The 23,884-nt window shown below is 60.1% G+C and overlaps 4 protein-coding genes across 4 annotated transcripts; 2 read left to right on the top strand and 2 right to left on the bottom strand.

Annotated features, from left to right (window-relative positions):
- Nucleotides 1-1,775: 1,775 nt before the first annotated feature.
- On the bottom strand, nt 1,776-2,624 carry LOC116747234 (melanoma-associated antigen 8-like). The gene has a single exon (XM_032619013.1). It carries the CDS (start codon nt 2,622-2,624, stop codon nt 1,776-1,778), a length of 849 nt encoding a protein of 282 aa, XP_032474904.1.
- A 5,948-nt stretch (nt 2,625-8,572) lies between these two features.
- On the top strand, nt 8,573-9,415 carry LOC116747233 (melanoma-associated antigen 10-like). The gene has a single exon (XM_032619012.1). It carries the CDS (start codon nt 8,573-8,575, stop codon nt 9,413-9,415), a length of 843 nt encoding a protein of 280 aa, XP_032474903.1.
- Nucleotides 9,416-11,851: 2,436 nt separating this feature from the next.
- Nucleotides 11,852-12,490, bottom strand: LOC116747232 (proline-rich receptor-like protein kinase PERK2). Its single transcript, XM_032619011.1, has one exon. The coding sequence runs from the start codon at nt 12,488-12,490 to the stop codon at nt 11,852-11,854; it is 639 nt and encodes a 212-aa protein (XP_032474902.1).
- Nucleotides 12,491-14,027: 1,537 nt separating this feature from the next.
- Nucleotides 14,028-16,444, top strand: LOC116747603 (paraneoplastic antigen Ma6E-like). Its single transcript, XM_032620008.1, has 3 exons — nt 14,028-14,874; nt 15,001-15,072; nt 15,196-16,444. The coding sequence occupies exons 1-3, from the start codon at nt 14,028-14,030 to the stop codon at nt 16,416-16,418; spliced, it is 2,142 nt and encodes a 713-aa protein (XP_032475899.1). The 3' UTR covers nt 16,419-16,444.
- Nucleotides 16,445-23,884: the final 7,440 nt, after the last annotated feature.

The following is a 23,884-nucleotide window of genomic DNA, read 5'->3' as shown; positions in this document are numbered from 1 at the left end:
CACGTTGTCGTACGGCGCTCAGCAGGGAGGGCTGCCTCTTTAGCCCCCGGTGCCGTCTGCACCTCCCACTGCAGTGACCTCCCAATCCCATTAGGCCCAGAAGTTGCTCCTTCCTTTCGATGCCAGGTCACAGCCCAAACCTGTGGGTCTCTGATGCCGCCATATTTCTGCACCTGCCTGAACGCGGGGACACTGGCGGACGTTGCTCCTTAGTGGCTAGGACTTATTTCTAGTATTATTCTGATCCCAGACTCTGTCCTTCTCCCCTCTGGAAATTGCTTTCTTTTCATGACATCTCAGAGAATTTGCAGCTCCATAGGAAACGGAATAGAAAACCAGTCAAAATTGCTGTTCTGTGTGTTTAACTCCTGCAGGATATATTATTCAATTTGGATGTGTGTGTGTGTGCGCGTGTGTGTGTGTGTGTGTGCGTCTGTCGGCATGGAGGGAAGGGTGGTGATTTCCCCAGCTGGGGGCAGCTCACGCAAAGCTCCCAGGATTCCAGTCACATGGCGACTCCTTTCCACTTCGGCAGCCTCTCCTCTTTCAAACCCCCTATTTTCATTCATTTCATCCCACTGAAATCTAGACCTTGCTCACAAGTGGCCAAAGTAAACTCCAGGTGACTAAAATGGTCGTTTCCATACGGTTGGTAATTGGCTCTCCCAGGGCAGGGAGAGGAGGGCCAGCCCCGGGAATACCGAGCAGGGCTTCAAAGAGCAAGACCCTCATTTCTCTGGAAATCCTCGCAGATGGCGGGTATGAAACACCTACCTCTTCACTGTGGCCCACTGCAATGCAACAAGAGCCAGCACCCTTCCTTCCTGCCCCAGGGCGAGATTTCTCTCGGCTTTATCCGTGACCCAGAAGGACATCTCACAGCAATGTCCCATTTCAGACTTTCCCCTCCAACCCAAAACACACCCTCTGCATGTCTGGCTGCTGCCACCGCCCAGCTTCATCACCATCACCTCCCACAGAAGGAACCCCCACTTCCCAAAGGCCCAAAGTGCCCTGGCTCGGGGCACTTAACGCTCCAGGGCTCGCTCCTGGAGCCCCACCGCCTCGTCCCATGTTGTCTTATTCTGTGGGACTTAGGGGACGTCTCACCACCTTCCTCATGTGACAGTGGCTCCTAGACCATCACTCTAGGTGTGGGTGTGTCCTGCTTTTCCTAGCGTTCCCGCTACTAACACAGGCCCTTCCGGAGAGCAGAGGCTCCGTGGAGGTCTGCGGAATAAACAAGCCAGTGGGCAGGGGGCTTATTGACAGAGATGAACCTTCTCCTACTTTCTTAAAATACCCGTGCAAATCCAACTCAACAGAGATAGTTCGTTTATTTACAGAATGACAGACAAGACAGGGAAGCAAGAATTGGAACAACAATGGCTTTTATTTTTCTATTTCTTCCCCCATCTATATCACTGCTAAGTACTTCCACGTTTCCAGAGCAGTTCTGATTCCAATTCCGTTATCTTGAACACGGTCACAAAACGAACTGGGAGATTTCCCAACCTCTCTTACAAAACAGCAAAACTCTTGTTCTTGAACTGAATTAGCGCAAATAACTGTGGGATTAACGTCATACACAAAGTTAGACACTGAAGCTTGTTTAGTCTTCTATTCAAAGAACCAACATTTGAAAAATTCCTAAAGAAAACAGACATGGAAGTCCATGTCAACATACACAACAGGAACCCAAAATGCTGCACACCGGCTTCCCCCAACTCGCCCGGCTCTCACTGCTTAGAAGGCTGACCGCTCCCTCTTCAAACTCAGAGTGAAGGATCAGCCCCCCTTCCTGCCCCACGGGAGAAGCTGCTGGACGTGGGACTGGCTGCTGCTCTGGCTGAGGCTCCCTCTTCCTCATCGCTCACGCTCTCTGCAGACACGGATGGGAAGAACCTGGGATCCATGCTATTGACCCTGAGCAGATGCTCCAGGACCTGCCACTTGCTGGCCTCCGCGTAGGCCCGGGGACCCCACAGGAACTCGTAGCGGGCAGGGTCGCTGTGGGGCACCTGCTGGTACTTCAGGTAGCCAGCCTGCACCCACACTTCGGTGAGCAGCTCCCTCCTGGCACGCAACCCCAGCTTGCTGAGCGCTCCCCGCAACTCCTCCTCAGGGGCGCGCTCACCGAACAGGGTGATCATGGTCAGGACCATCACCAGGAGGCCGTCCTCGCACGTGCGCTGCCCGGCCCTCAGCACTGCATCCCAGGTGAGGCCCAGGGTGGGGACCAGGACGTAGGTGCGATCGCGGGGGCCCACCTCCCTCACATCCAAGCCAAACACCACCTGCAGGCACTCGCAAGCGTGGCGGAAGACCTCGGGGAAGTGGTCCCGATGCTCCGGGAGGACCGTACTCAGCATCTCCACCTCGGAGGTCGGCTCCCCGCTACGATACTTGAGGAGCAGGAACACCACCAGGTCAACCATCAGCGAACCAAGTGCCTCCTGGGGCAAGGGCTCGGCATAGGCGGAGACGGAGGGGGCGCCAGGGGAGGCGGAGGACGAGGGGGATGCGGCCTCCTCCCCCGCAGCCCCCAGCAGCGACGCCTCCACCGGACCCTGGGCCGGGACTGGGGCCTGAGGGTCGGCCTCAGGCTGGCGGAGCTCACTCATCTCGACCGGGGACCTGATCACTGGGGTCGAGCCGCCCACGGGAGTGTGGGCACGGGTGACAGGCGTGGACCTCATACCTGAGGAAGAGAGGGGGTGTGAGCGGCCTCGGCGGAGAAAGGCCCCCTGGGCAGCCCTGACGAAGGCCACTTACAGGTCTCCTCTTAAGGGCTGCCCTCGGGCCTCACAGGGGCGCTCCTATTGGGCAGCCTGTCCCCTGCCAACCTGAAGAAGGAAGTGAGGGGGTTCCTCAGGGTGCAGCCAGCACGGCCCCAGGTTCTGGGGCTGACAGGGCAGTGGGGTGACTTGGGTGTAGTGCGGTCCCCTCAGTTCTGGGAGGGGGAGCCCCTGGGTACACACTCAGGGCACGCACCTCCCCTGGACTCCTGGCGCTGCCTGGGCCTCCTCTGCTCTGTGCCCTGACGACACGGTCCTCAGACCTGGGCCTTCGCCTCCCGGTTCCTGGAGCCCCTGTAAGAGGAATGGAGGGCGCACCTCTTGTGTAGACTGTGGCACAGTTCCGGGCCTCGGTGCTGGTAGGAGAATTGGACCGGACTCCGTGAGGTCCCCCCAGTTCTGAGCTCTGGGGTGAGTGGTCCCCTCGGGGCTCTCTCGTCGTGCTCACTGTTCCCCTTAAGGGCCTGGACCCTCCCCTTTGCAGGCCGGAGGGGAAACTCAGACCAGGACCCCGAATCTGAACAGAAAGCAGTGAGGGGGCCCCACAGGTGGCCGCACCTGCCCAGGGCCTCCCGACGGTCCTAGGATGGGGAGATGCTGGGTCCTCACCTCCTCCTCACATCCTGCCTGGCCTCCCAGCGCTGACCACAGGGGCAGATTTCTGTTGAGGCCCCTGTTCCAGGGCTGGGGGTCTGCTCAGTCCTCCCCTCGGGGTCCTGGGAGTCCACCCTCTGCGGACCTGAAGGCTCACCCCTCACACCAAACACCTGACCTCCTGAGGACTTCCGACCCAAAGGTTCGGAAACATCTCATCTGCTGACCGTGCTCTGGCGCCTCCAACGCCCCCGCGGAAGGGCAAAGGATCCCTCCCTGTGTTGGGGTCTAACGTCCTCAGTCCTTCCTTCCTCGCGTGCAGGCTGCACTCTGGGCAGGACCTGGGACTGTCCCGTCTACCACTGTGAGTCCCTGCTCCTTATACCAGGTCTCAGTCTCTCAGAGACCCTGAAGTCAGGACAGGCCCACTGTGCTCATCCCGCCCCGGGGCCTCCCATGGCCACCTGCGAGGGTGATGATCTGGTGGGTCCCCTTAGTCCTGCCTAAGGGCCCTAAACTTTGTCCACCAGGGACGTGACATTTTACCCTCTGCCCTCATTAGACCCCGCCCCTCATCCCAGATCCCCAGCTTCTCTGAGAACCGGATGTCAGGAAGAGCTGATTTGTTCATCCCTCCCTACGGCCTCCCAGGGCCAACTCTGTTCTGGGATCCAGGTTGCCCTCAGTGCTCCCTCAGGGCCCTCACCTTGACTCCACACAGGACCTGGGATTCTGTCCAGTGCCCACCAGACATCCCCGCCCCTTATACCCCCTCCCTCGTCTCTCTGAAATCCCGCCCCGTGCTCCCCTCCCCAGCGTCTCTGAGACCCGGATGTCAGGCACTGCTGCGTGTGCTCATCCCGCCCTATGGCGTCCCAGGGTCAACTTTGTTCTGGGGTCCACGCTTCCCTCAGTCCACCTTCAGGGCGCTCACCTTGATTCAACGCAGGACATGGGATTCTCTCCCGTCCTAACCAGACACCCCGACCCTTATACCACCTCCCCAGGCTGAGAACCCGCCCCATGCTCCCCCTCCGCAGCGTCTCTGAGACCCGGATGTCAGGAAGTGCTGCACGTGCTCATAACGCCCTATGGACTCCCAAGGCCAACTGTGTTCTGGGATCCAGGCTCCCCTCAGGGTACTCACCTTGACTCAACGTAAGACCTGGGATTCTCTCCCGTGCCCACGAGACACCCGGACCTTTATATCGCCTCCCTGAGACCCCGCCCCGTGCTCCCCATCCCCAGAGTCTCTGAGACCCGGATGTCAGGAAGTGCTTCACGTGCTCATCCCGCCCTGTGGGCTCCTAGGACCAACTCTGTTCTGGGATCCAGGCTCCCCTCAGTCCTCCTTCAGTGTGCTCACCTTGACTCAACGCAGGACCTGGGATTCTCTCCCGTGCTCACCAGACACCCAGACACTTATACCTCCACCGCAGCCTCTCTGAGACCACGCCCAGTGCTCCCCCTCCGCAGTGTCTCTGAGACCCGGATGTCAGGAAGTGCTGCACGTGCTCATCCCACCTTATGGTCTCCCAGGGCCAACTCTGTTCTGGGGTGCAGACTCCCCTCAGTCCTCCCTCAGGGCGCTCAACTTGAATCAACACAGGACCTGAGATTCTCTCCCATGCCCGCGAGACACCCAAACCCTTATACCGCCACAAAAGCCTCTCTGAGACCCCGCCCCGTGCTCCTCTCCCCAGCGTCTCTGAGACCCGGATGTCAGGAAGTGCTGCACGTGCTCATCCCGCCCTATGGACTCCCAGGGCCAACTCTGTTCTGGGATCCACGCTCCCCTCAGTCCTCCCTCAGTGTGCTCACCTTGACTCAACACAGGACCTGGGATTCTCTCCCGGGCTCACCAGACACCCAGACACTTATACCGCCACCGCAGCCTCTCTGAGACCACGCCCAGTGCTCCCCCTCCGCAGTGTCTCTGAGACCCGGATGTCAGGAAGTGCTGCACTTGTTCATCCCGCCCTTTGGTCTCCAAGGGCCAACTCTATTCTGGGATCCAGGTTCCCCTCAGTCCTCGTTCAGTGCTCTCACCTTGACTCCAAGGAGGAACTGGATTCTCTCCTGTGCCTGCCTGAGACCCCGCCCCTTACACCCCCTCCCCAGTCTCTCTGAGACCCCGCCCCTTACACCCCTCCCCAGCATCTGAGACTGGGATGTCAGGAAGTGGTGCAGGTGCTCATCCCGCCCTATGGCCTCCCAGGGCCAACTCTGTTCTGCGGTTCAGGCTCCCCTCAGTCCTCCCTCAGGGCCCTCACCTTGGCTCCACGCAGTACCTGGATTCTCTCCTGTGCCCGCCTGAGTCCCCGCCCCTTATACCCCCTCCCCAGCCTCTCTGAGACCCTTCCACTTACACCCCCTCCCCAGGGTCGCTGAGACCCGGATGTCAGGGAAGTGCTTCACGTGCTCATCCCGCCCTGTGGGCTCCTAGGACCAACTCTGTTCTGGATCCAGGCTCCCCTCAGTCCTCCTTCAGTGTGCTCACCTTGACTCAACGCAGGACCTGGGATTCTCTCCCGTGCTCACCAGACACCCAGGACACTTATACCTCCACCGCAGCCTCTCTGAGACCACGCCCAGTGCTCCCCCTCCGCAGTGTCTCTGAGACCCGGATGTCAGGAAGTGCTGCACGTGCTCATCCCACCTTATGGTCTCCCAGGGCCAACTCTGTTCTGGGGTGCAGACTCCCCTCAGTCCTCCCTCAGGGCGCTCAACTTGAATCAACACAGGACCTGAGATTCTCTCCCATGCCCGCGAGACACCCAAACCCTTATACCGCCACAAAAGCCTCTCTGAGACCCCCCCCGTGCTCCCTCTCCCCAGCGTCTCTGAGACCCGGATGTCAGGAAGTGCTGCACGTGCTCATCCCGCCCTATGGACTCCCAGGGCCAACTCTGTTCTGGGATCCACGCTCCCCTCAGTCCTCCCTCAGTGTGCTCACCTTGACTCAACACAGGACCTGGGATTCTCTCCCGGGCTCACCAGACACCCAGACACTTATACCGCCACAGCAGCCTCTCTGAGACCCCGCCCCGTGCTCCCCCTCCCCAGCGTCTCTGAGACCCGGATGTCAGGAAATGCATGAGCTCATCGCGCACTATGGCCTCCCAGGACCAACTCGGTTCTGGGGTCCAGGCTCCCCTCAGTCCTCCCTCAGGGCACTCACCTTGACTCCACGCAGGACCTGGGATTCTCTCCCGTGCCCACCAGACACCCCAAGCCTTATACCGCCTCCGCAGCCTATCTGAGACCCCGCCCCTGTGCCCCTCCGCAGCTTCTCTGAGACCCGGATGTCAGGAAGTGCTGCACGTGCTCATCCCGCCCTATGGCCTCCGAGGGCCAACTCTGTTCTGGGGTCCAGGCTCCCCTCAGTCTTCCCTCAGGGTGTTCACCTTGACTCCAAGCAGTAACTGGATTCTCTCCTGTGCCCGCCTGAGACCCCGCTCCTTATACCCTTCCGTAGCCTCTATGAGACCCCGCCCCTTATACCCGCTCGGCAGTCTCTGTGACACCCTGACCCTTATACCCTTCCCTGCCTTCAGCCCTGGGCGGCCCTGGGGCGGAATGAGCACTTGGCAGCGAGTCCTCACGTATCCGGGTCTCAGGGAGGCTTAGGAACAGGTATAAGCGTCCGGTCTCAGGTGTGCTATGGCTAGACCCCAGGTCCTGCGTGGACTCAAGGTGAGGGCCTTGAGGGAGGACTGAGGAAAACGTGGACCCCAGAACAGAGTTGGCCCAGTGAGGTCATAGGGCGGGATGAACACATCAGCACTTCCTGACTTCCGGGTCTCAGAGAAGCTGGGGGCCTGGGATAAGGGGCGGGGTCTCATGAGCGCGGAGGGTAAAATGTCACGTCCTTGGTGGACTAAGGTTAGGGCCCTTAGGCAGGACTGAGGGGACCCTGAGGGAGGACAAAAGGGACCCACCAGATCACCGCCCTTGCAGGTGGCCGTGGGAGGCCCCGGGGTGGGATGAGCACGGTAGGCCTGTCCTGACGTCAGGGTCTCTCAGAGACTGGAGACCTGGTATAAGGAGCAGGGACTCACACTGGCAGACGGGACAATCCCAGGTCCTGCCCAGAGTCCAGCCTGCACGCGAGGAAGGAAGGGCTGAGGACGTTAGACCCCAACACAGGGAGGGATCCTTCGCCCTTCCGCGGGGGCGTTGGAGGCGCCAGAGCGCGGTCAGCAGATGAGATGTTTCCTGACCTCTGGGTCGGGGTCCTCAGGAGGTCAGGTGTTTGGTGTGAGGGGTGAGCCTTCAGGTCCGCAGAGGGTGGACTCCCAGGACCCCGAGGGAGGACTGAGCAGACCCCCAGCCCTGGAACAGGGGCCTCAACAGAAACCTGCCCCTGTGGTTAGTGCTGGGAGGCCAGGCAGGACGTGAGGAGGAGGTGAGGACCCAGCATCTCTCCATCCTAGGACCCTCGGGAGGCCCTGGGCAGGTGCGGCCACCTGTGGGACCCCCTCTCTGCTTTCTGTTCAGATTCGGGGTCCTGTTCTGAGTTTCTCCTCCGGCCTGCAAAGGAGAGGGTCCAGGCCCTTAAGGGGAAGAGTGAGCACGACGAGTGAGCCCCGAGGGGACCACCCACCCCAGAACTCAGAACTGGGGGGACCTCACGGAGTCCGGTCCAATTCTCCTACCAGCACCGAGGCCCAGAGCTGTGCCACAGTCTACACAAGAGGTGCGCCCTCCATTCCTCTTACAGGGGCTCCAGGAACCGGGAGGCGAAGGCCCAGGTCTGAGACCGTGTCGTCAGGGCACAGAGCAGAGGAGGCCCAGGCAGCGCCAGGAGTCCAGGGGAGGTGCGTGCCCTGAGTGTGTACCCAGGGGCTCCCCCTCCCAGAACAGAGGGCACCCCAACATGCAAGTCACCCCACCCCCCTGACAGCCCCAGAACCTGGGGCCGTGCTGGCTGCACCCTGAGGAGCCCCCTCACTTCCTTCTTCAGGTTGGCAGGGGACAGGCCGCCCAGGAGGAGCGCCCCTGTGAGGCCCGAGGGCAGCCTTTAAGAGGCGACCTGTAAGTGGCCTTTGTCAGAGCTGCCCAGGGTGCCTTTCTCCGCCGAGGCCGCTCACACCCCTCTCTACCCCAGGTATGAGGTCCCCTGCCCACACCACACTCCCGTGGGCGGCCCGACCCCAGTGATCAGGCCCCCGGTCGAGATGAGTGAGCTCCGCCAGCCTGAGGCCGACCTTCAGGCCCCAGTCCCGACCCAGGGTCCGGTGGAGGCGCCGCTGCTGGGGGCTGCGGGGGAGAAGGCCACATCCCCCTGGTCCTCCGCCTCCCCTGGAGCCCCCTCCTTCTCCACCTATGCGGAGTCCTTGCCCCAGGAGGCACTTGTTGTGCTGATGGCTGACCTGGTGGCGTTCCTGCTCAAGTATCGCCCCAGGGAGCCGACCTCCAAGACGGAGATGCTGAGTATGGTCCTCCGGGAGCATCGGGACCACTTCCCCCTGGTCTTCAGCCACGCTTGCGAGTGCATGCAGCTGGTGTTTGGCTTGGACGTGAAGGAGGTGGACCCCCGCGAGCGCACCTACGTCCTGGTCCCCACCCTGGGCCTCACCTGGGATGCGGTGCTGAGCGACGGGCAGAGCACGCCCGAGGCCGGCCTCCTGGTGCTGGTCCTGGGCGTGATCACCCTGTTCGGTGACCGCACCCCTGAGGAGGAGGTGTGGGGAGTGCTCGGCAACATGGGGGTGTGTGCCGGGAGGGAGCCCTGCATCTATGGGGAGCCCGGGGAGCTGCTCACCGAAGTGTGGGTGCAGGAGGGCTACCTGGAGGACCGGCAGGTGCCCCACAGCGACCCTGCCCGCTGCGAGTTCCTGTGGGGTGCCCGGGCCTACGCGGAGACCAGCAAGTGGCAGGTCCTGGAGCATCTGCTCAGGGTCAGTAGCTTGGATCCCAGGTCCTTCCCATCCCTGTGTGCAGAGGGTGTGAGCGACGAGAAGAGGGAGCCTGAGCCAGAGCAGCAACCAGGCTCCTTCCAGGCCCAAGTTCACTGGTAGCAAGTGAGGCTGGTCCTTCACTCTGAGTTTGAAGAGAGAGCGGTCGAGTTTCCAAGTAGTGAGGGCCCCTGCGAGTGGGGGGAACATGGTGTGTAGCATCTTTGGGTTCCTGTTGTGTAAGATGACATGGAATTTCATCTCTGTTTTCTTTGGGAATTTTTCACATATTGTCTCATTTCAAAGAAGGCTTAATAAGCTTCAGTATCTAAGTTTGCAAATGACATTAATCACACATGTATTTGCATTAGTTCAGTTCAATGACAAGAGTTTTGCAATTGTGTAAAACAAATTGTAAGATTCCCATACTATTTTGTGATGGTGAACAAGATAACATGGCATTGGAATAGGAATTTACTTGGAAATGTGAAAGTAATTAGCAGTACAACTGAAGGCCACCACGTTGTTCCTCGGGACACCCCGTCGTCCGCTCAGTGGTGGGTGCCCTGCTGTGGGACTTTCCTGTTCCAGCCATAGGGCAGGGCCAGGCCCCGGGCATGTGGGCCAGAGGGGGAGTGGCTGACCTGGGGGAGCGGGCATTGCCGGCACCCATCTTCCTGGCGAGACACCACCCGCAGGGCCCTCAGGAAGGGAGGCAGTTGGGGGGATGGAGGGCCGCCAGGTGGGGTGTAGTGGAGGCACATTGTTGGGGACCCTGGTGGGGGGGCCGTGACCCCCGGACTCTGGTGGCTGTTACAAGTTCCTCTGTGTTATCATGCCCTCTGTTCAATGGTTTCAGTCAAAGTTTCTCTTAGTAAATTTCTCTGAAAGTTTCAGCTGAGTCTGGCCTCTGCTGTGGGCAATGGAGGGAAAGGGATGCTGCAGGTGAGGGCGGGGGTCAAGCGTCGGAGTCCTGCTCAGCACCCATGGGACACCTCTCCAGTGAGAGGGTAGGGTAGGCACTGTGCAGACCCAGAGATGGTGAGCGCTTTTTTCCATTTCATAGGTGAATTGTAAAGTTTTAGTAAAAACTGATAATTGCCTAAAAAGGCAGTAGAGAAGTTAAAATGTAAATGAAAACCTTGATTATCTCAGCAGGAAAAAGGGAACATAGGAGCAACAATAGTTGGACAGACACTGCTATGGACTGAATATTTGTAAACCCCTGCCCCTCATTCACCTGTTAAATTCTAACCCCCAAAGGGATGGGATTTGGAGGTGGGGCCCTGGGAAGTGATTAGCCCATGAGGGGGGAGCCCTCATGAATGAGATTACCTCCCTTATAAAAGAGGCCCCAGACGGCTGACTCATTCTCTCGTGCCTTGTGAGAAGATGGCTAGTTGATACAACTAGACAAGAAATCAGTCCATACGAAGAAGAGCTTTATGACTATTATTTATTACTCAGCTGTACAAAGGAACGAAATTGGGTCATTTGTAGATGCGTGGATGGATCTAGAGACGGTCATACAGAGTGAAGGAAGTCAGAAAGAGAGAAACAAATATCGTGTATTAATGCACATATGTGGAACCTAGATAAATGGTACAGATGAACCGGTTTGCAGGGCAGAAATAGAGACACAGACATAGAGCACAAACATATGGGCACCAAGGGGAGAAAATGGTGGGGGCGGGCGGGGGGTGTGATGAATTGGGAGATCGGGATTGACAAATGTACACTAATATGTATAAAATGGGTAACTCATAAGAACCTGCTGTATAAAAAAATACATAAATAAAATTCAAAAATTAAAACAAACCAAAGAAATAAGAATAGGTTTATGACATTATCAATCACAGTAGAAAACCACCTGTGAAGACAAGTGGACGTACTTGCCACAATGGGCTCTGCATCGCCAAGTTTGCTCCCCCAACTCCGCAGCCTTGCAGGGAGGCCTTCCTATTGGTGGAAGGCCAATGGGCGTGTCTTTTGCTTCCGGAGGCGCCAAGCCTTGGGACCTCAGGCCCTCAGTGCGCGTGGCTATTGGTGCTTCCGTAGCAAAGCGCCTCCTCACGTGCTCTTCTGATCCAACCACTTTCCCTGTAAAGAGACGGCTAGAACTTTCTCCCTCATCTTCCTGGGGCTTCCGGGAGCAGCCGGAAACGCACGTGGCGTTCGCACAGAGTGCCTGGGACAGTCGGCTGCACGGTTCCTGGCTGCTCTGCTGAGACGAGCTCTTCGGCTGCTCTGCTGAGACGAGCTCTTCAGCCCCTCGTGAGCGGGACTCCGGAGCCATCCACAGAGTCAGAGCAAGTCAGGAGACAGGCGGGGGCTTTGCCGGGGGCTGGACTCCGCAGGTACCGGGGGCCCTGGGAAGGAGTGGAGGTCGGGGGAGGGCTACGGGCTGCTCGGTTGGGAGTGGGGGAGCGGCGGCGGAGGGTAGCGGGCTGAAGGGGGGCTGAGGGAAGGGTCCCCCAGTGAGCGGGTCAGAGGGGAGGACCGCTGGCTTCCGGGGTGGCTGGTGGGGGGCGTTCTGGAGTCGGGGTGCAGAGGGTGGGGCTAATGGCTAAGCGTGGGGGGGGCCGGAGCGGAGGGCTTCCTGCCGGTCGGGTGGGGCCGGCTTTGGGGGCCAGAAGAGAGGACGACTGGCTGCGGGGGTGGGGAGGACGGCACGGGCGGGCCCCACCCCGGGGGCCGAGACGGGAGGGGAGGGCTAACGGCTGCTGCGTGTGGCGGGAGGAAGGGGGAGCTACTCCTGGCTGAGGCGGGGGTCGATGGGGAGGACTCCCGGGCGTGGGTGCGGTAGGCGTTAGGGGAGCTCCCGCCGGGGCGGGGCGTGGGGTGGGGGGGAGGACGCTCGTGGCAGTTAGGGGGCTCCGGCTTCCGGGTGGGCGGGGGCAAGACGGGTGGGCTGTGCGTCTGGGGTACGAGAAGCGAGAGCCCCCGGCGCTGAGTGTGCTCGGGGGAGGACTCCCCGGTGTGGGGAGGTGAGAGAGGCAGTCTGGCCCGTACGCATGGCGGGGCGCCCGGCTTCCAGGGCCCAGAGCGGAGCGCCCCCAGCTGGTGGGTGGGGGAGGGTGTATGGAGGGGATGTAGTGCGAGGGGCCGGGGAGGAGCCGCCTGGCCACGGGGGGCGTAAGTGATGCTGAGAGGGGGAGGCGCTGGGGCTGCTGTGATCTCGTGGAGGTTGTTGGCCATGGCAGATGGATTTGTGGGGGTCCAGGGAGGGGCTCTGGCCCGCTGCATGAGGCATCGAGAGCTTCAGGTCGCCTCTGTCCGGGTGGCACAGGAATTGCAGAGGTGGGTGGGCAGGGCAAGGCCCTGGCCTCCACACAGAGTACACAGATTCTTTACGAGGGTGCTTTGCACATTCACCCGGACACGCCGTACCAGAGTTGTAAAAAAGTCTCCATAAATTTACCAGTATTGCAAGTTTACATGATAAGTTTTCTCGTCACGGGGGAATTTTAGTTGATGGTACTAATGATAATATATCTTCAAATATTGGGAAACCCATGGATCAAAGAAAAAAATCGCAGAGGGACTTAGAAAATATCTCAACGTGAATACTAAGAAAGCACAACTTACCAAAATTAGTGGGAGGCAGCAAAAAGCGACAGGAGGAAACTGTATTCCTCTAAATGCTTCTGTTAGAAAAGAGTCAGGACATAAAATCAGTGAGCTAACAGTCCATTTAGAGATGCTAGAAGAAGAAGCAAAGGAAACATAAAATGAAGTAATAAGAGAGCTAAGAGAGGAAATCAGTGATAGAAAGCAAATTATGGACACGACGAACAAAGCCATGCGCTTCTTTCAAAAGAGCAAGGAAACCGAGAAAGTCCTAGAACGATGAATCACGGAAAAATAGAAAGAACGCTGTTCACCAATATGAGGAATGAAAGAGGGCCAACGTTACGGATCAGATGTACATTAAAAAAGAGGATATAGGGGAATATTATGGGATATTATGGAAATGTTTATGCTAACAAATTGGAAGACTTGAGAAATTCCTTGGGAAAAAGGCAGCTTCCTAAAACCGAGGCCAGAAATGTAGAAAAGGTGACGAGCCTTCTATCTGTCTTTTTTTTTTTAATTATTTTATTTTATTTTATTATTGTTTCTTGAGTCGTACGCAACAAGTGCTCTTTTGTTATTATTTTTAAATTTTATTCTTACTTTTGGCTGCGTTGGGTCTTTGTTGCTGCGCGCGGGCTTTCTCTAGGTGCAGCGAGCGGGGGCTACTCTTCGTTGCGGTGCGCAGGCCTCTCATTACGGTGGCTTCTCTTGTTGCAGAGCACGGGCTCCAGGCATGTGGGCTTCAGTAGTCGTGTCACGTGGACTCAGTAGTTGTGGCTCGTGGGCTCTAGAGCGCTGGGTCAGTGGTGGCGGCGCATGGGGTTAGTTGCTCCGCGGCTTGTGGGATCTTCCCGGGCCAGGGATCGAACCTGCGTCCCCTGCACTGGCAGGTGGATTCTTAACCACTGCGCCACCAGGGAAGTCCCTAGCCTTCTATCCTGTAAATAAATGTAATTTATAAAAAAAGTTTCCTAAAGTCAAACAAACCAAACAGGGCAGGGAGGTGCTCCAGGCTGTTGCTGTGAGGGGCACTAGGGTGGGCTGTGTGGCACAAACATGATTCTCTCCTCTTTGCACCCACAGGCCGGTTCCCACACTTCAACAGCCTGTGCACACCTGTTTGATCGCTTCCCCCACCCTCAGGTCCTCGAAGATGGCGATGGCTCTGGCGGTATTGCGGGACTGGTGCAGGTCGATGGGCGTGAACGCTCAGCGATCTCTGCTCATCCTGGGAATCCCAGATGACTGCAAAGACCAGGAATTCCAGGAGGCTGTGCAGGCTGCCCTGCATTCCCTGGGCAGGTACCGAGTGCTGGGCAAGGTCTACAGAAAGGAGCTGGGGTCGAGTGTTGCCCTGGTCGAGTTTGCTGAGTGTTTAAATCGAAGCTTGCTCCCCCACCAAATACCAGGCAAGGGAGGGCCCTGGACTGTGGTCTGCCTGCCCCAGGCCCCTGATGCTGATTCACAGGATAGACCCAATTTCCCTGCGCAGCCCCAGAGACAAGCAGTGGTTGGCAGGGCAGGTGAGGCAGGAACTGCAGGTCACTCAGGAACTGCAGGGGAGGAGGAAGCTGCAGGGGAGGCGGGAGTCGCAGGTATGGAGGGAGACACAGGTGAGGAGGAAGCCTTAGGTGTGGAGGGAGCTGAAGGTGAGGAGGGAGGTGCAGGTGAGGAGGGAGCTGCAGGTGAGGAGGGAGCTGAAGGTGAGGCAGGAGCTGCAGGTGAGGAGGGAGCTGAAGGTGAGGGAGGTGCAGGTGAGGAGGGAGGTGCAGGTGAGGAGGGAGGTGCAGGTGAGGAGGGAGGTGCAGGTGAGGAGGGAGCTGCAGGTGAGGCAGGAGATGCAGGTGAGGAAGGAGCTGCTGGTGACGAGGGAGCTGCAGGTGAGGCAGGAGATGCAGGTGAGGAGGGAGCTGCAGGTGAGGCAGGAGATGCAGGTGAGGAAGGAGCTGCAGGTGACGAGGGAGCTGCAGGTGAGGCAGGAGATGCAGGTGAGGAAGGAGCTGCAGGTGAGGAGGGAGCCTCAGGTGAGGCAGGAGCTACAGGTGGGGAAAGATCTGAGGGTCGAGCAGGAGCTGAAGGTGAAACAGGAGTGTCAGATGAGGAAGGAGCTGCAGGTGACGACGGACCCTCAGGTGAGGCAGGAGTTGCAGGTGAGGCAGGAGCTGCAGGTGAGGAAGGAGCTGCAGGTGAAGCAGGAGATGAAGGTGAAGCAGGAGCTGAGTCAGATGAGGAAGGAGCTGCAGGTTACAGAAATGTTGCAGGCGTGGCAGGACTTCTGAGTATGGCAGGACCCACGGGCGAGGCAATGACTGCGCCTGAGGAAGCAGTTGTGACAGCGGCAGGCGCCATGGGTGAGGCAGGGCCCGGGACCCAGCAGTGGAGGCAGGCCTTGCAGCCCCTGCTAGACAGCATGGGCTACCAGGAGCTGGGAACCTTCTCTGGGATGGAAGAGCCGGGCCACGGGGAAGAGTCCTCTGAGAGCTGGCTGGAGCAGGCCAACGACATGCTGCACCTGTGGCGCCACGTGTCTGAGAGGGAGAGGAGGAGGAGGCTGGTGGAGAGCTTGCGCGGCCCCGCGCTGGACCTCCTGCGCGGCCTCCTGGCGGAAGATCCCGAGCTGGCTGCCCAGGACTGCCTGGCTGCGCTGGTGCAGGTGTTTGGGAACAAGGACCCCCGGGGGAGTGCTCGGCTGAAGTTCGTGACCTGTGCCCAGCGGCCCCAGGAGACTCTCTCTGCGTACGTGATGCGCCTGGAAGGCCTGCTGCAGTCGGCCCTGGAGAAGAGGGCCATCCACCCGGCCATGGCGGACCAGGCGCGCGCCCGGCAGGTGCTGATGCGGGCCCGGCTGAACGACACGCTCCGGGACACGCTGAGGACGATGCGGCTGATGAGGAGGCCTCCCGGCTTTGCGGGGATGCTGCGGCTCATCCAGAAGACCGAGGCCCGGGAGGCCGACCCGGCTAGCAGGGAGCACTTCCCAGGGCAGGAAGAGGCCCGTGTGGACGTTGGAGTGCTGGCAGCAGCCGCCCAGGCCGCCGCGGCCCATGAGGCCATCACCGCAGGCACCACTGCACATGGCACCAAGGCCTCCCCGGCCGGTGAAGATACCACCGCCCAGGCCGCCCGTTCCAAGGAAGGGAGCGCCGAGGACCACCCGGCACGTGAGGAGGCCAGTGGGGCAGTTGCCGGCACTGCCAAGGCTGGCGAGGCGGGCCCTGAAGACCATGGTGCCGCCAGGGCAGCCCCTGGCCCTGGGGAGACCAGCAAGGCATCCGCGGCCACTCAGGAAGACGGAAGTGCTGCCGCCCCTGCGGGCCTAGGTCAGGCAGGACCCTCAGATGCCCCCAGGGTCCCCATGCCTGGCCGGATGGGCAGTGCTTCCCCGGTGGCCCCAGGAGGTCCTGGCTGGGAGCCAGAGGGCCTCGCCCAGGCAGGAGGCCAGGAGGCCGAGGAGAGCCCCGAGGAGGGGCTCAAGCCCGTCCCAGAAGAGCCGGGAAATGAAGACGGGGCTGCAGAGATGAGCCCCCCGGGGTCCACCTCGGGCCAGTAGGCTCAGCAGGTCCCGGGGCCCCCAGGCTTGGAGGCAGGGGGAGGCCAGGCCCGGCAGCCTACTGGCCCCATATTAGGGGCTACTCAAGGTGCCTGGGCCTCCCTCCTGAGAGGGGACCCCTATTCGTCATCCCCTGGGGCAGGTTGCTCCCTGTACTGGCAAGCCCAAATGTGTCCCTGTAGGCCCCAGAGGGACCCAGGTGTCAAGGAAGCCCCCAGCCGCCGCTCCCCTCCCCCCAACACACACACCCTAGCCATCGACCCCCCGCAGAGCCCTGAGGTGCGCCACGTGCCAGCCAAGGCTCTGGTCTCTGTGGGCCAGTGTCGTGAGCTCGACGTGTGCTTTCTGGGCATAGATTCAGGCCCAGCGCTGCCTGTTGTTGTGGAAATGTGCATGTGTTCTCCTCTGAGCAGTTCCCCCAAGCCCTGCGCGGCGTCGAGACCCCGAGCCCAGTCCCAGGAGCCGGCGGGAAGGACGGGATGGACGAGGTCACAGCCAGCACCCACCCCAGGACCTGGGATCCCACCTGGGACCTTGGGAAGGAAGACCTTGACCGGGGCTGCAGGAGGTCTGCGGGAGGCCCCCCAGGGCTTGTGTTCTGCTGGGCCACCCCGTTGTTCCTCGGGACTCCACGTCCCCGGCTCGGTGGCGCGCGCCCTGCTGTGGGACTGTCCCGTGGCCGCCATAGGGCAGGGCCGGGCCCCGGGCATGTGGGCCGGAAATGGAGGGTCTGCCCTGCGGGGAGCGGGCATGGCCGGCGCCCATCTTCCTGGCGAGAGGCCACCCGCGGGGCCCTCAGGAAGGGAGACTGTGGGGAGACGGAGGGCCGCCGGGTGGGGTGTAGCGGAGGCACCTTTTTGAGGACCCGGGGGGGGGCGGGACCCGTGGGCTCCGGTGGCCGTTAGAAGTTCCTCTGTGTGTTGTTATGCCCTCTTTTCAATGGTTTCAGTCAATGTTTCTGTTTAATAAATTTCCCTGAACGTTTCATCTGAGTCTGGCCTCTGCTGTGGGCAATGGAGGGAAAGGGCTGCTGCGGGCGAGGGCGGGGGTCCAGAGTCCGATTCCTGCTCAGCACCCATGGGACACCTCTCCAGGGAGAGGGTAAGGTAGGCACTTTGCAGACCCAGACATCGTGAGGGTTTTTCTTCCAGTTCACAGGTGAATTGTAAAGTTTTAGCGCCCTTGACCGTGGGCCGCGTCTCGGACGATGCTCGTGCTTGAAATCGTGGGTGCTGTGCACGGCCCGGAAGGCCAGGGGACACACAGGAGGACCTCTGACCTCGTGGGCCACACGTGGGTCCGTGCACGTCTGCCTGGCCCGGGGGCTCCGGGACCAGAAGGCCGTGCCCGGTTTGCACGAGCGCTCGGCCTGTGGCTCTGCACCCGTGCACGAGTGTCTTCGTGCCCCCTGCGATGACGGGCGTGAAGCAGGAGGCTGACGTGCTGACGGGCCTGCCCTTTATGATGTCACTTCCTGGCTGGGCTGTGATGTCACCCCCGAGCCACCGGAGCACTTCTGTGAGGGGCTGAGCGGGAGTGTGAGCCCAGGGTGCTGCCGGCCGCGCTGCACTGTCCCGTTTACGTGGCGGAGGGACACGCCGCGCGCCGCATGGCTGCGGACGAGAAGGGCCCCGCCGCGGGCAGGGCGCCCGGCTTCGGCGAGGCGCCTCTTCCTCCCGACACAGCGGCTCCGGCCCTCGGCTCAGGGAGCTGCACCCCCCAGTCCCTCGCCCTGGACCAGCCCGTGCCCGCGGGACACCCCGACCTCAGGCTGCTGCCTGGAGAAGCCGCTTTCCAGGATTTGACGGAAGAGCCTTTCTTGAAAGGGCCTCGCACCGCCTGCGAGGCCGTGTGGGAAGGCAGCCTGCTCTTCCACCCCTTTCCCAGGAAGCTGTGGACGATCGTCCACAGCAGTCGCTTTGCGTCCATTTGGTGGAATGAAGACGGGACTTGCATAGGCATCAACAGGCCGCTGTTTCAAAAGGAGGTTTTGGACAGGGACGGCCTAGACAAGGTGTTCAAGACAGAATGTATGAAGAGCTTCATCCGCCAGCTTAACTGCTACGGATTCAGCAAAGTGCACCAGGACATGCGCACGTCCCTCTGCGTGACCAACCTGTCCACGAAGGAGCGGCCCGCCCCGTCCTGAGCGAGGTAAGGAGGGCGGGGGACGGCGGGGGAGGAGCCCTCTCCAGGGTCTGAGCCGCTGGGCCCGGGGGTGGGGGTGGGGGGCGGGTGCCAACCCCGGGCCGCCTGGGACGGCGGCAGGCGTGTCAGGAGAGCTTCCTTTAAAGGTGGTACTTGGGGACCGGCGTGACGGCCGGAGCTGGCAGTGCCGCGCGCTGTGTTGGGACGTTGTTATGGGGGGACCCGAAGCGTTCTCAGCACAGGGACGTCACTTCTCTCCCTCCTCCTTTTCCCTTTGGTGTGTCTGTGTGAGGTGATGCGTGTGAACTGGACCCCCTGTGGTGATCATTTCACAGCACACGCGGGCAAGGCGTCATCCTGTACTCCTGACACGTGGGCAGTGCCGCTCGCGCCTGACACGCAGTCACACCGAGGAACAAGAGGACACTGCTGCAACGCTGGCCCTTCCCGTCCTCCTGCTCGGGGACAGTGGCCCGCCGGGGGGAGGGCGGAGGTCTGTGTGCCCCCTTGACTCCCATAGCTCCAGAGCATCACTTGAGTTGGGGCGCAGGTCCCTTCCTGGGAAGCAGTCAGCGTCCCCGATCTGGCCCCTGGAGGTGCTGGCCAGGGGGCGATTCGGACACTTCCTTAGAAAGCTACCGAACCTTGTTGCAGTCTCGTACCTGCAAACGCCAAGTCCCCTTTCGTGGGCCTTGTACTCATACTACGGGGCCATTTTCAGTCATTTTCCAAGGGCGAAAGGTGATGGTGAGTGAGCGAGTCTCGGGAATGTAAAAGCTGGGGCACAGCGTCCTGCTGGGACCGGGTCCCGCTTTCTCCAAAGAGGCCTTGGGTCGGCTGGGGGAGGGCGCCCAGGGGCCCAGCCAGGCGGCTGCTGCTTGCGAGCAACTCTTCTGTGACTCGGGGTTTCCTTTTCTCTCTCAACTGCGACCTCAGTTACACTTCTACCACAGTCCCCTGTTTCAGAGAGACTGCCCGCACCTCCTGGTGAGGATGAAGCCGAGAGTGCGCACTAAACCAGCATCCGGGCCGGTGGACGGCGAGCCGGCAGCCCCGGGGCACCTCCCGGCGCCCAGCGCCGCGGAGCCTCAGGACGGCCTCCCACCGTATCCTGAGCACATCCAGGGGACCCCGAGCCACCCGCAAGTCGACCATGCCTCCGCCCTGGCCAGGACTGGCTCTGTCGCTCCAGCCCCTCCTCGGACAGCAGCCGAGCCCCCTGCGCCGCATCCGCATGCAGGTTCTGGTCCCTCTAGTCCCTGTCCTGGCAGAGGTGGCCCAGCCAGCCGAGGTCCCCTGGCTCTGCTGCGCCTGGCCTCCCGCCCAGATGAGTCCTCCCTGGCCCGTGCCAGGCCTGGCCGCCGCACCCCGCCAAGTCCTCAGCCTTCCCCCCCCCGACCCCGCGCAGCTCCCGGGGGCCGCGCTGCTGCCTCTTGCGCACCCTGGATGCCTGAGGTGGCCGCCAGGCCTGCCGCCCCCCTGACCTTGATCCGTTGGCCGCTGAGCCACTTCTGCCATCGCTGCGTGGGCTCCCGCTCTTTCCTGGAATACCCGGCCCCTCCAGGCAGGCCCACAGAGGACCCTGACCAGGCAGACCCTGCAGACACACGGAGGTGGTGACGCGGCCAGAACCTTGCAGGGCAATAAAGAGCACGGGACTTGAGAGCGATGTTCCACCCAACACGTGTTTGGCGCCTCCGTCCTGGGCGTGGCTGAGCAGTTGATTCCCCTCAGCAGGAAACGATGACAGGTGACAGCCCACCCCCGGCACGGTGCGGGCACCTAGCAGACACCTGGAGAAGCCCCTCAGACGCCCTGTGTCCACTCACTAGAAAGACCCTTGAAGGGCTGGACAAGCACAAGGAAGGCCCTGGCACCCGCGGCTTCACAGTTGCGGGGTCATCGTGTCCAGCAGGGTCTCGATTTGACAGATGAGAAGAGCTCAGGCCTCCCCGGTCAGAGGTCTGAAAAGAGCCCTTACTGTCCTGAGACGCACAGGTGTGGAGGTGACGGTCCCTGGCAGGGGCCTGCGGGTGTTCAGTTTGGGGGTGCTCTCTGGTGTCTGGACAGCAGGATTGAGGTTTGCTTTTCACTGCGGGTCCTGCGTCTGGAGACATTTTCCTGCTTCTCTTTTCCTTGCCTTTCGAGCTAAACACTTCAAGGGCGCCATGCTCCACCACCCTCTGGGCGCTGGGGTGTCGAGCTTATACCGCGAGTCCTTGTGGTCAACGCCCAGTGGTGTGTACAGAGCACTGAAGGCCAGGGCACACCCCCAGCTCACAGCTGCTGCCTCCACGTGTGGGGATGGGCCGGGGGACCTGGCCAGGACTCTGTGGCTGTCACAGCGATAGGGCGACATCCCCTCCCAAACACTGCTAAGGAGGGGGCGGGGAGCGGGAATTGCCTGGAGTTCCAGGGGTTAGGACTCTATGCTTTCACTGCGGTGGCCCGGGTTCAATCCCTAGTCGGGGATCTAAGATCCCCCAAGCCTTGTGGGGTGGCCAAAAATACAGAAAAGAAAAAAAAAGGTGGGTTGGGGGAGGAGGGGAAGTAGACCCAAGGTACCAGGAATGATCCAAGCACCAGCAGCCAGAGGAGCCCCGGGTCTGCCCGGGTGAGGGGTGGTCCCATCTGCCGCTCCCGTCTGTCACAATGCAACAGCTAGTGCACGTCATGGGGGTCTCTTGAGCAGCCCAACAGCAGTGCCCCAAATGAACGATGCAAAAATGGACACAAGGGATGGAAGAAACCGGTCTACAATAGAAGTGGGAGACTTCGGTCCCCCCTGTGATGGATTCAAATGGATCCCCCAGCTCCCACCCCAACCCTTAAGTCCACCTGCTGCAGTGCTAATCCCAAGCTGCATGTATTTGGAGATAGCACCCTTGGGGAAGTCAGTAAGGTTAAATGAGGTCACAAGGGTGGGACCCTAGTCCGACAAGAGCGGTGTCCTTTGGAAAAGAGGAAGAGACACCGAAGATCTCCCTGCCTCCCTCCCTCCCTCAGCCTCTCTTCCTCCCTCCCATCCTCCCTCTCTCTCTCTCTCTCTCCCCCTACCTTTCTCCCTCTCTCTTCCCTCCTCCCCCCCTGCCTTTCTCTCTCTCCCTCCCTGCCCCCTCCCTTTCTCTCTCTCCCTCCCTCCCTCTCTCCCTTTCACTCTCTCCCTCCCTCCCCCTCTTCTCTTGCCCTCTTTCCATCCCCCTTCCCCTCTCTCTCTCCCTTCCTCCCTTCCCCTCTATCACTCCCTCCATCCCTCTCTCTCTCTCTCTCTGTCTCTCTCTCTCTCTCTCTCTCTCCTCCCTCCCTCCCTCCCTCCCTTCCCCCCCCCCAACCTGTGCAGGGAAGCAGCCAAGTGAGGGACCAAGAGAAAACCAGCTGTCTGCGAGCCAGGACGAGACGCCTTCCCTCACCTGGAACTGCACTTTCCAGCAAGTTGAGGTTGGACTTCTAGCCACCAGGACTGGGACCCAGTACATTTCTGTAGTTTTAGCCACCTCCTCTGTGGGACCTTGCTATGGCAGCTCTAAGCAGACTAACACAGCCTGCTTTCATTATGGGTACAGCGACCAGACAGCACCGCAGTAAGGGAATCACAGATTTGAACAGCACTGTGCAAAGACTAGGTCTCATGACATGTGTAGACTATTAGCCCCAAGAACAGAATAGACACGTGCTCGTCAAGCGTACCTAGAACGTTCTCCAGGGTACTCCACGTGTCAGGCCACACAGCATCCCCCAGTGAACTTAAGGGGATACAAACAAAAGGGCTGAAATCATACAAAGTATGTTCTCTGGCCAAAGAGAGTGAAATTAGACCTCAATGACAGAAGGAAATGTGGGAAATCTGCAAAGAGAGGGAAATTGAGCCGTGCGTCCCAAATACCCGCATTAGTCTGGGACGATGCCAAATCCCACGGCACAGGGTGAGGGGCTGAAACAGCAGACACAGATTCTCACAGTGGTTCTGACCAGGAGGCCGAGAGGGAGGGTCCAGCAGGGGTGGCTTGTACTGCGGCCGGCCTCCTTGGTTGCAGGTGGCCGTGCTCTTACCGCCCCTCACGTGGTCACCCTCTGTGCACGCACCCCCAGCCCCTGCCTTCTCTCCTGTGTGTGCTGATCCGCTTTCCCTCGAGGGCACCAGCCATCTTGGATTAGACCTCATCCTAATGGCCTCATTTCAACCTAAGAACCACTAACTCCAGTCACAGTGACATTCTGAGGTTCTAGGAGATTAGGGCTTCAACATGCAAATTTTGGGGGGACGCAGTTCAGTCCATAACAATAGCCCAGGGACCGGACAAGGCATCACAAGGGAAATTAGAAAATACTTTGAAATGAAGAAAACACATACCAAAGCCCCCAGGACTTATGGCACGCGGCCAAAGAGGCACTTGGGACCTAAAGCTGCAAACACCCTGTTCCAATGGAGGTGACACCTCAAATCAACAGCCTCATCTTGAACAGGGACAAGCGAGAAGAAGAGGAAGGTGAGTCCAAGCATCCTGACAAATTTTCACGAGAAAAGAAAAACTGCGCTAATCTACGTACGCGGGGATCACAAGACGTGTACTGGTTGGGAACCTTCACTACATGGGGGAGGGCGCATCTTTCTTACACGCTCAGTAAACAAGAGCTACATCCCCCCACTTCATTTGGCCCAGGCTTTTTACAAGCAGGTCACATCATGGGGAAATTCACACCAATGCTTTTGCCTTGTACTATTAGGAGGCCCATTTTACAGATGGAGAAATCGAGGCATAGGGAGTCTCCATGATTTGATCAGCTTGTCACTAGAAGGACTCTTATTCAAGCTACGCACCATATGCGTGCAAAGCCCCATCCCCGCACTGGCCTGACCTGTCTCCCCAACAGTCAAGGGGGATTCAGCTGTCCTCCACGGGGTCCTACTAGCTGATGCCTCAGACCACATAATGGAGAAAACACAGGGAAGCCAGGCATTAGTGCCCATGAGAGCCTGACACTGGATTCTGCCCACGTGGCCTCCCCAGCCCCATCAGGTCACCATCTCTCGTGAAATGGACACGAGGGCCAGGGAGGAGGGTGAGGGTCTAAGACTGAGGGCGTGAGGATGGAGAAGGGTCTTGGACGCGGGGGTCCGAGGCACGGCCCTCTGAAGGCGGCTCCTATGCTCAGGCTTGGGCCCTGCTCTCTCCTTCCACTGCCCACTCTGCTCCCTTCTGTCCCAGCGGCGTGGTGGCCCCACGTTCTCCTGCAGGCTCACTTCCCCGGGCACACTGGCTTCAGGCAGGCGGCAAGCCTGCATTCAAAGCACGGGGACCGCCGGGCCGGCGGACTCT

The sequence above is a fragment of the Phocoena sinus genome, chromosome X, assembly GCF_008692025.1.
Source record: "Phocoena sinus isolate mPhoSin1 chromosome X, mPhoSin1.pri, whole genome shotgun sequence".
Lineage (NCBI taxonomy): Eukaryota > Metazoa > Chordata > Mammalia > Artiodactyla > Phocoenidae > Phocoena > Phocoena sinus.
Note: the sequence above shows the minus strand (reverse complement) of the source record. Positions and strands in the feature narration are given on the sequence as shown.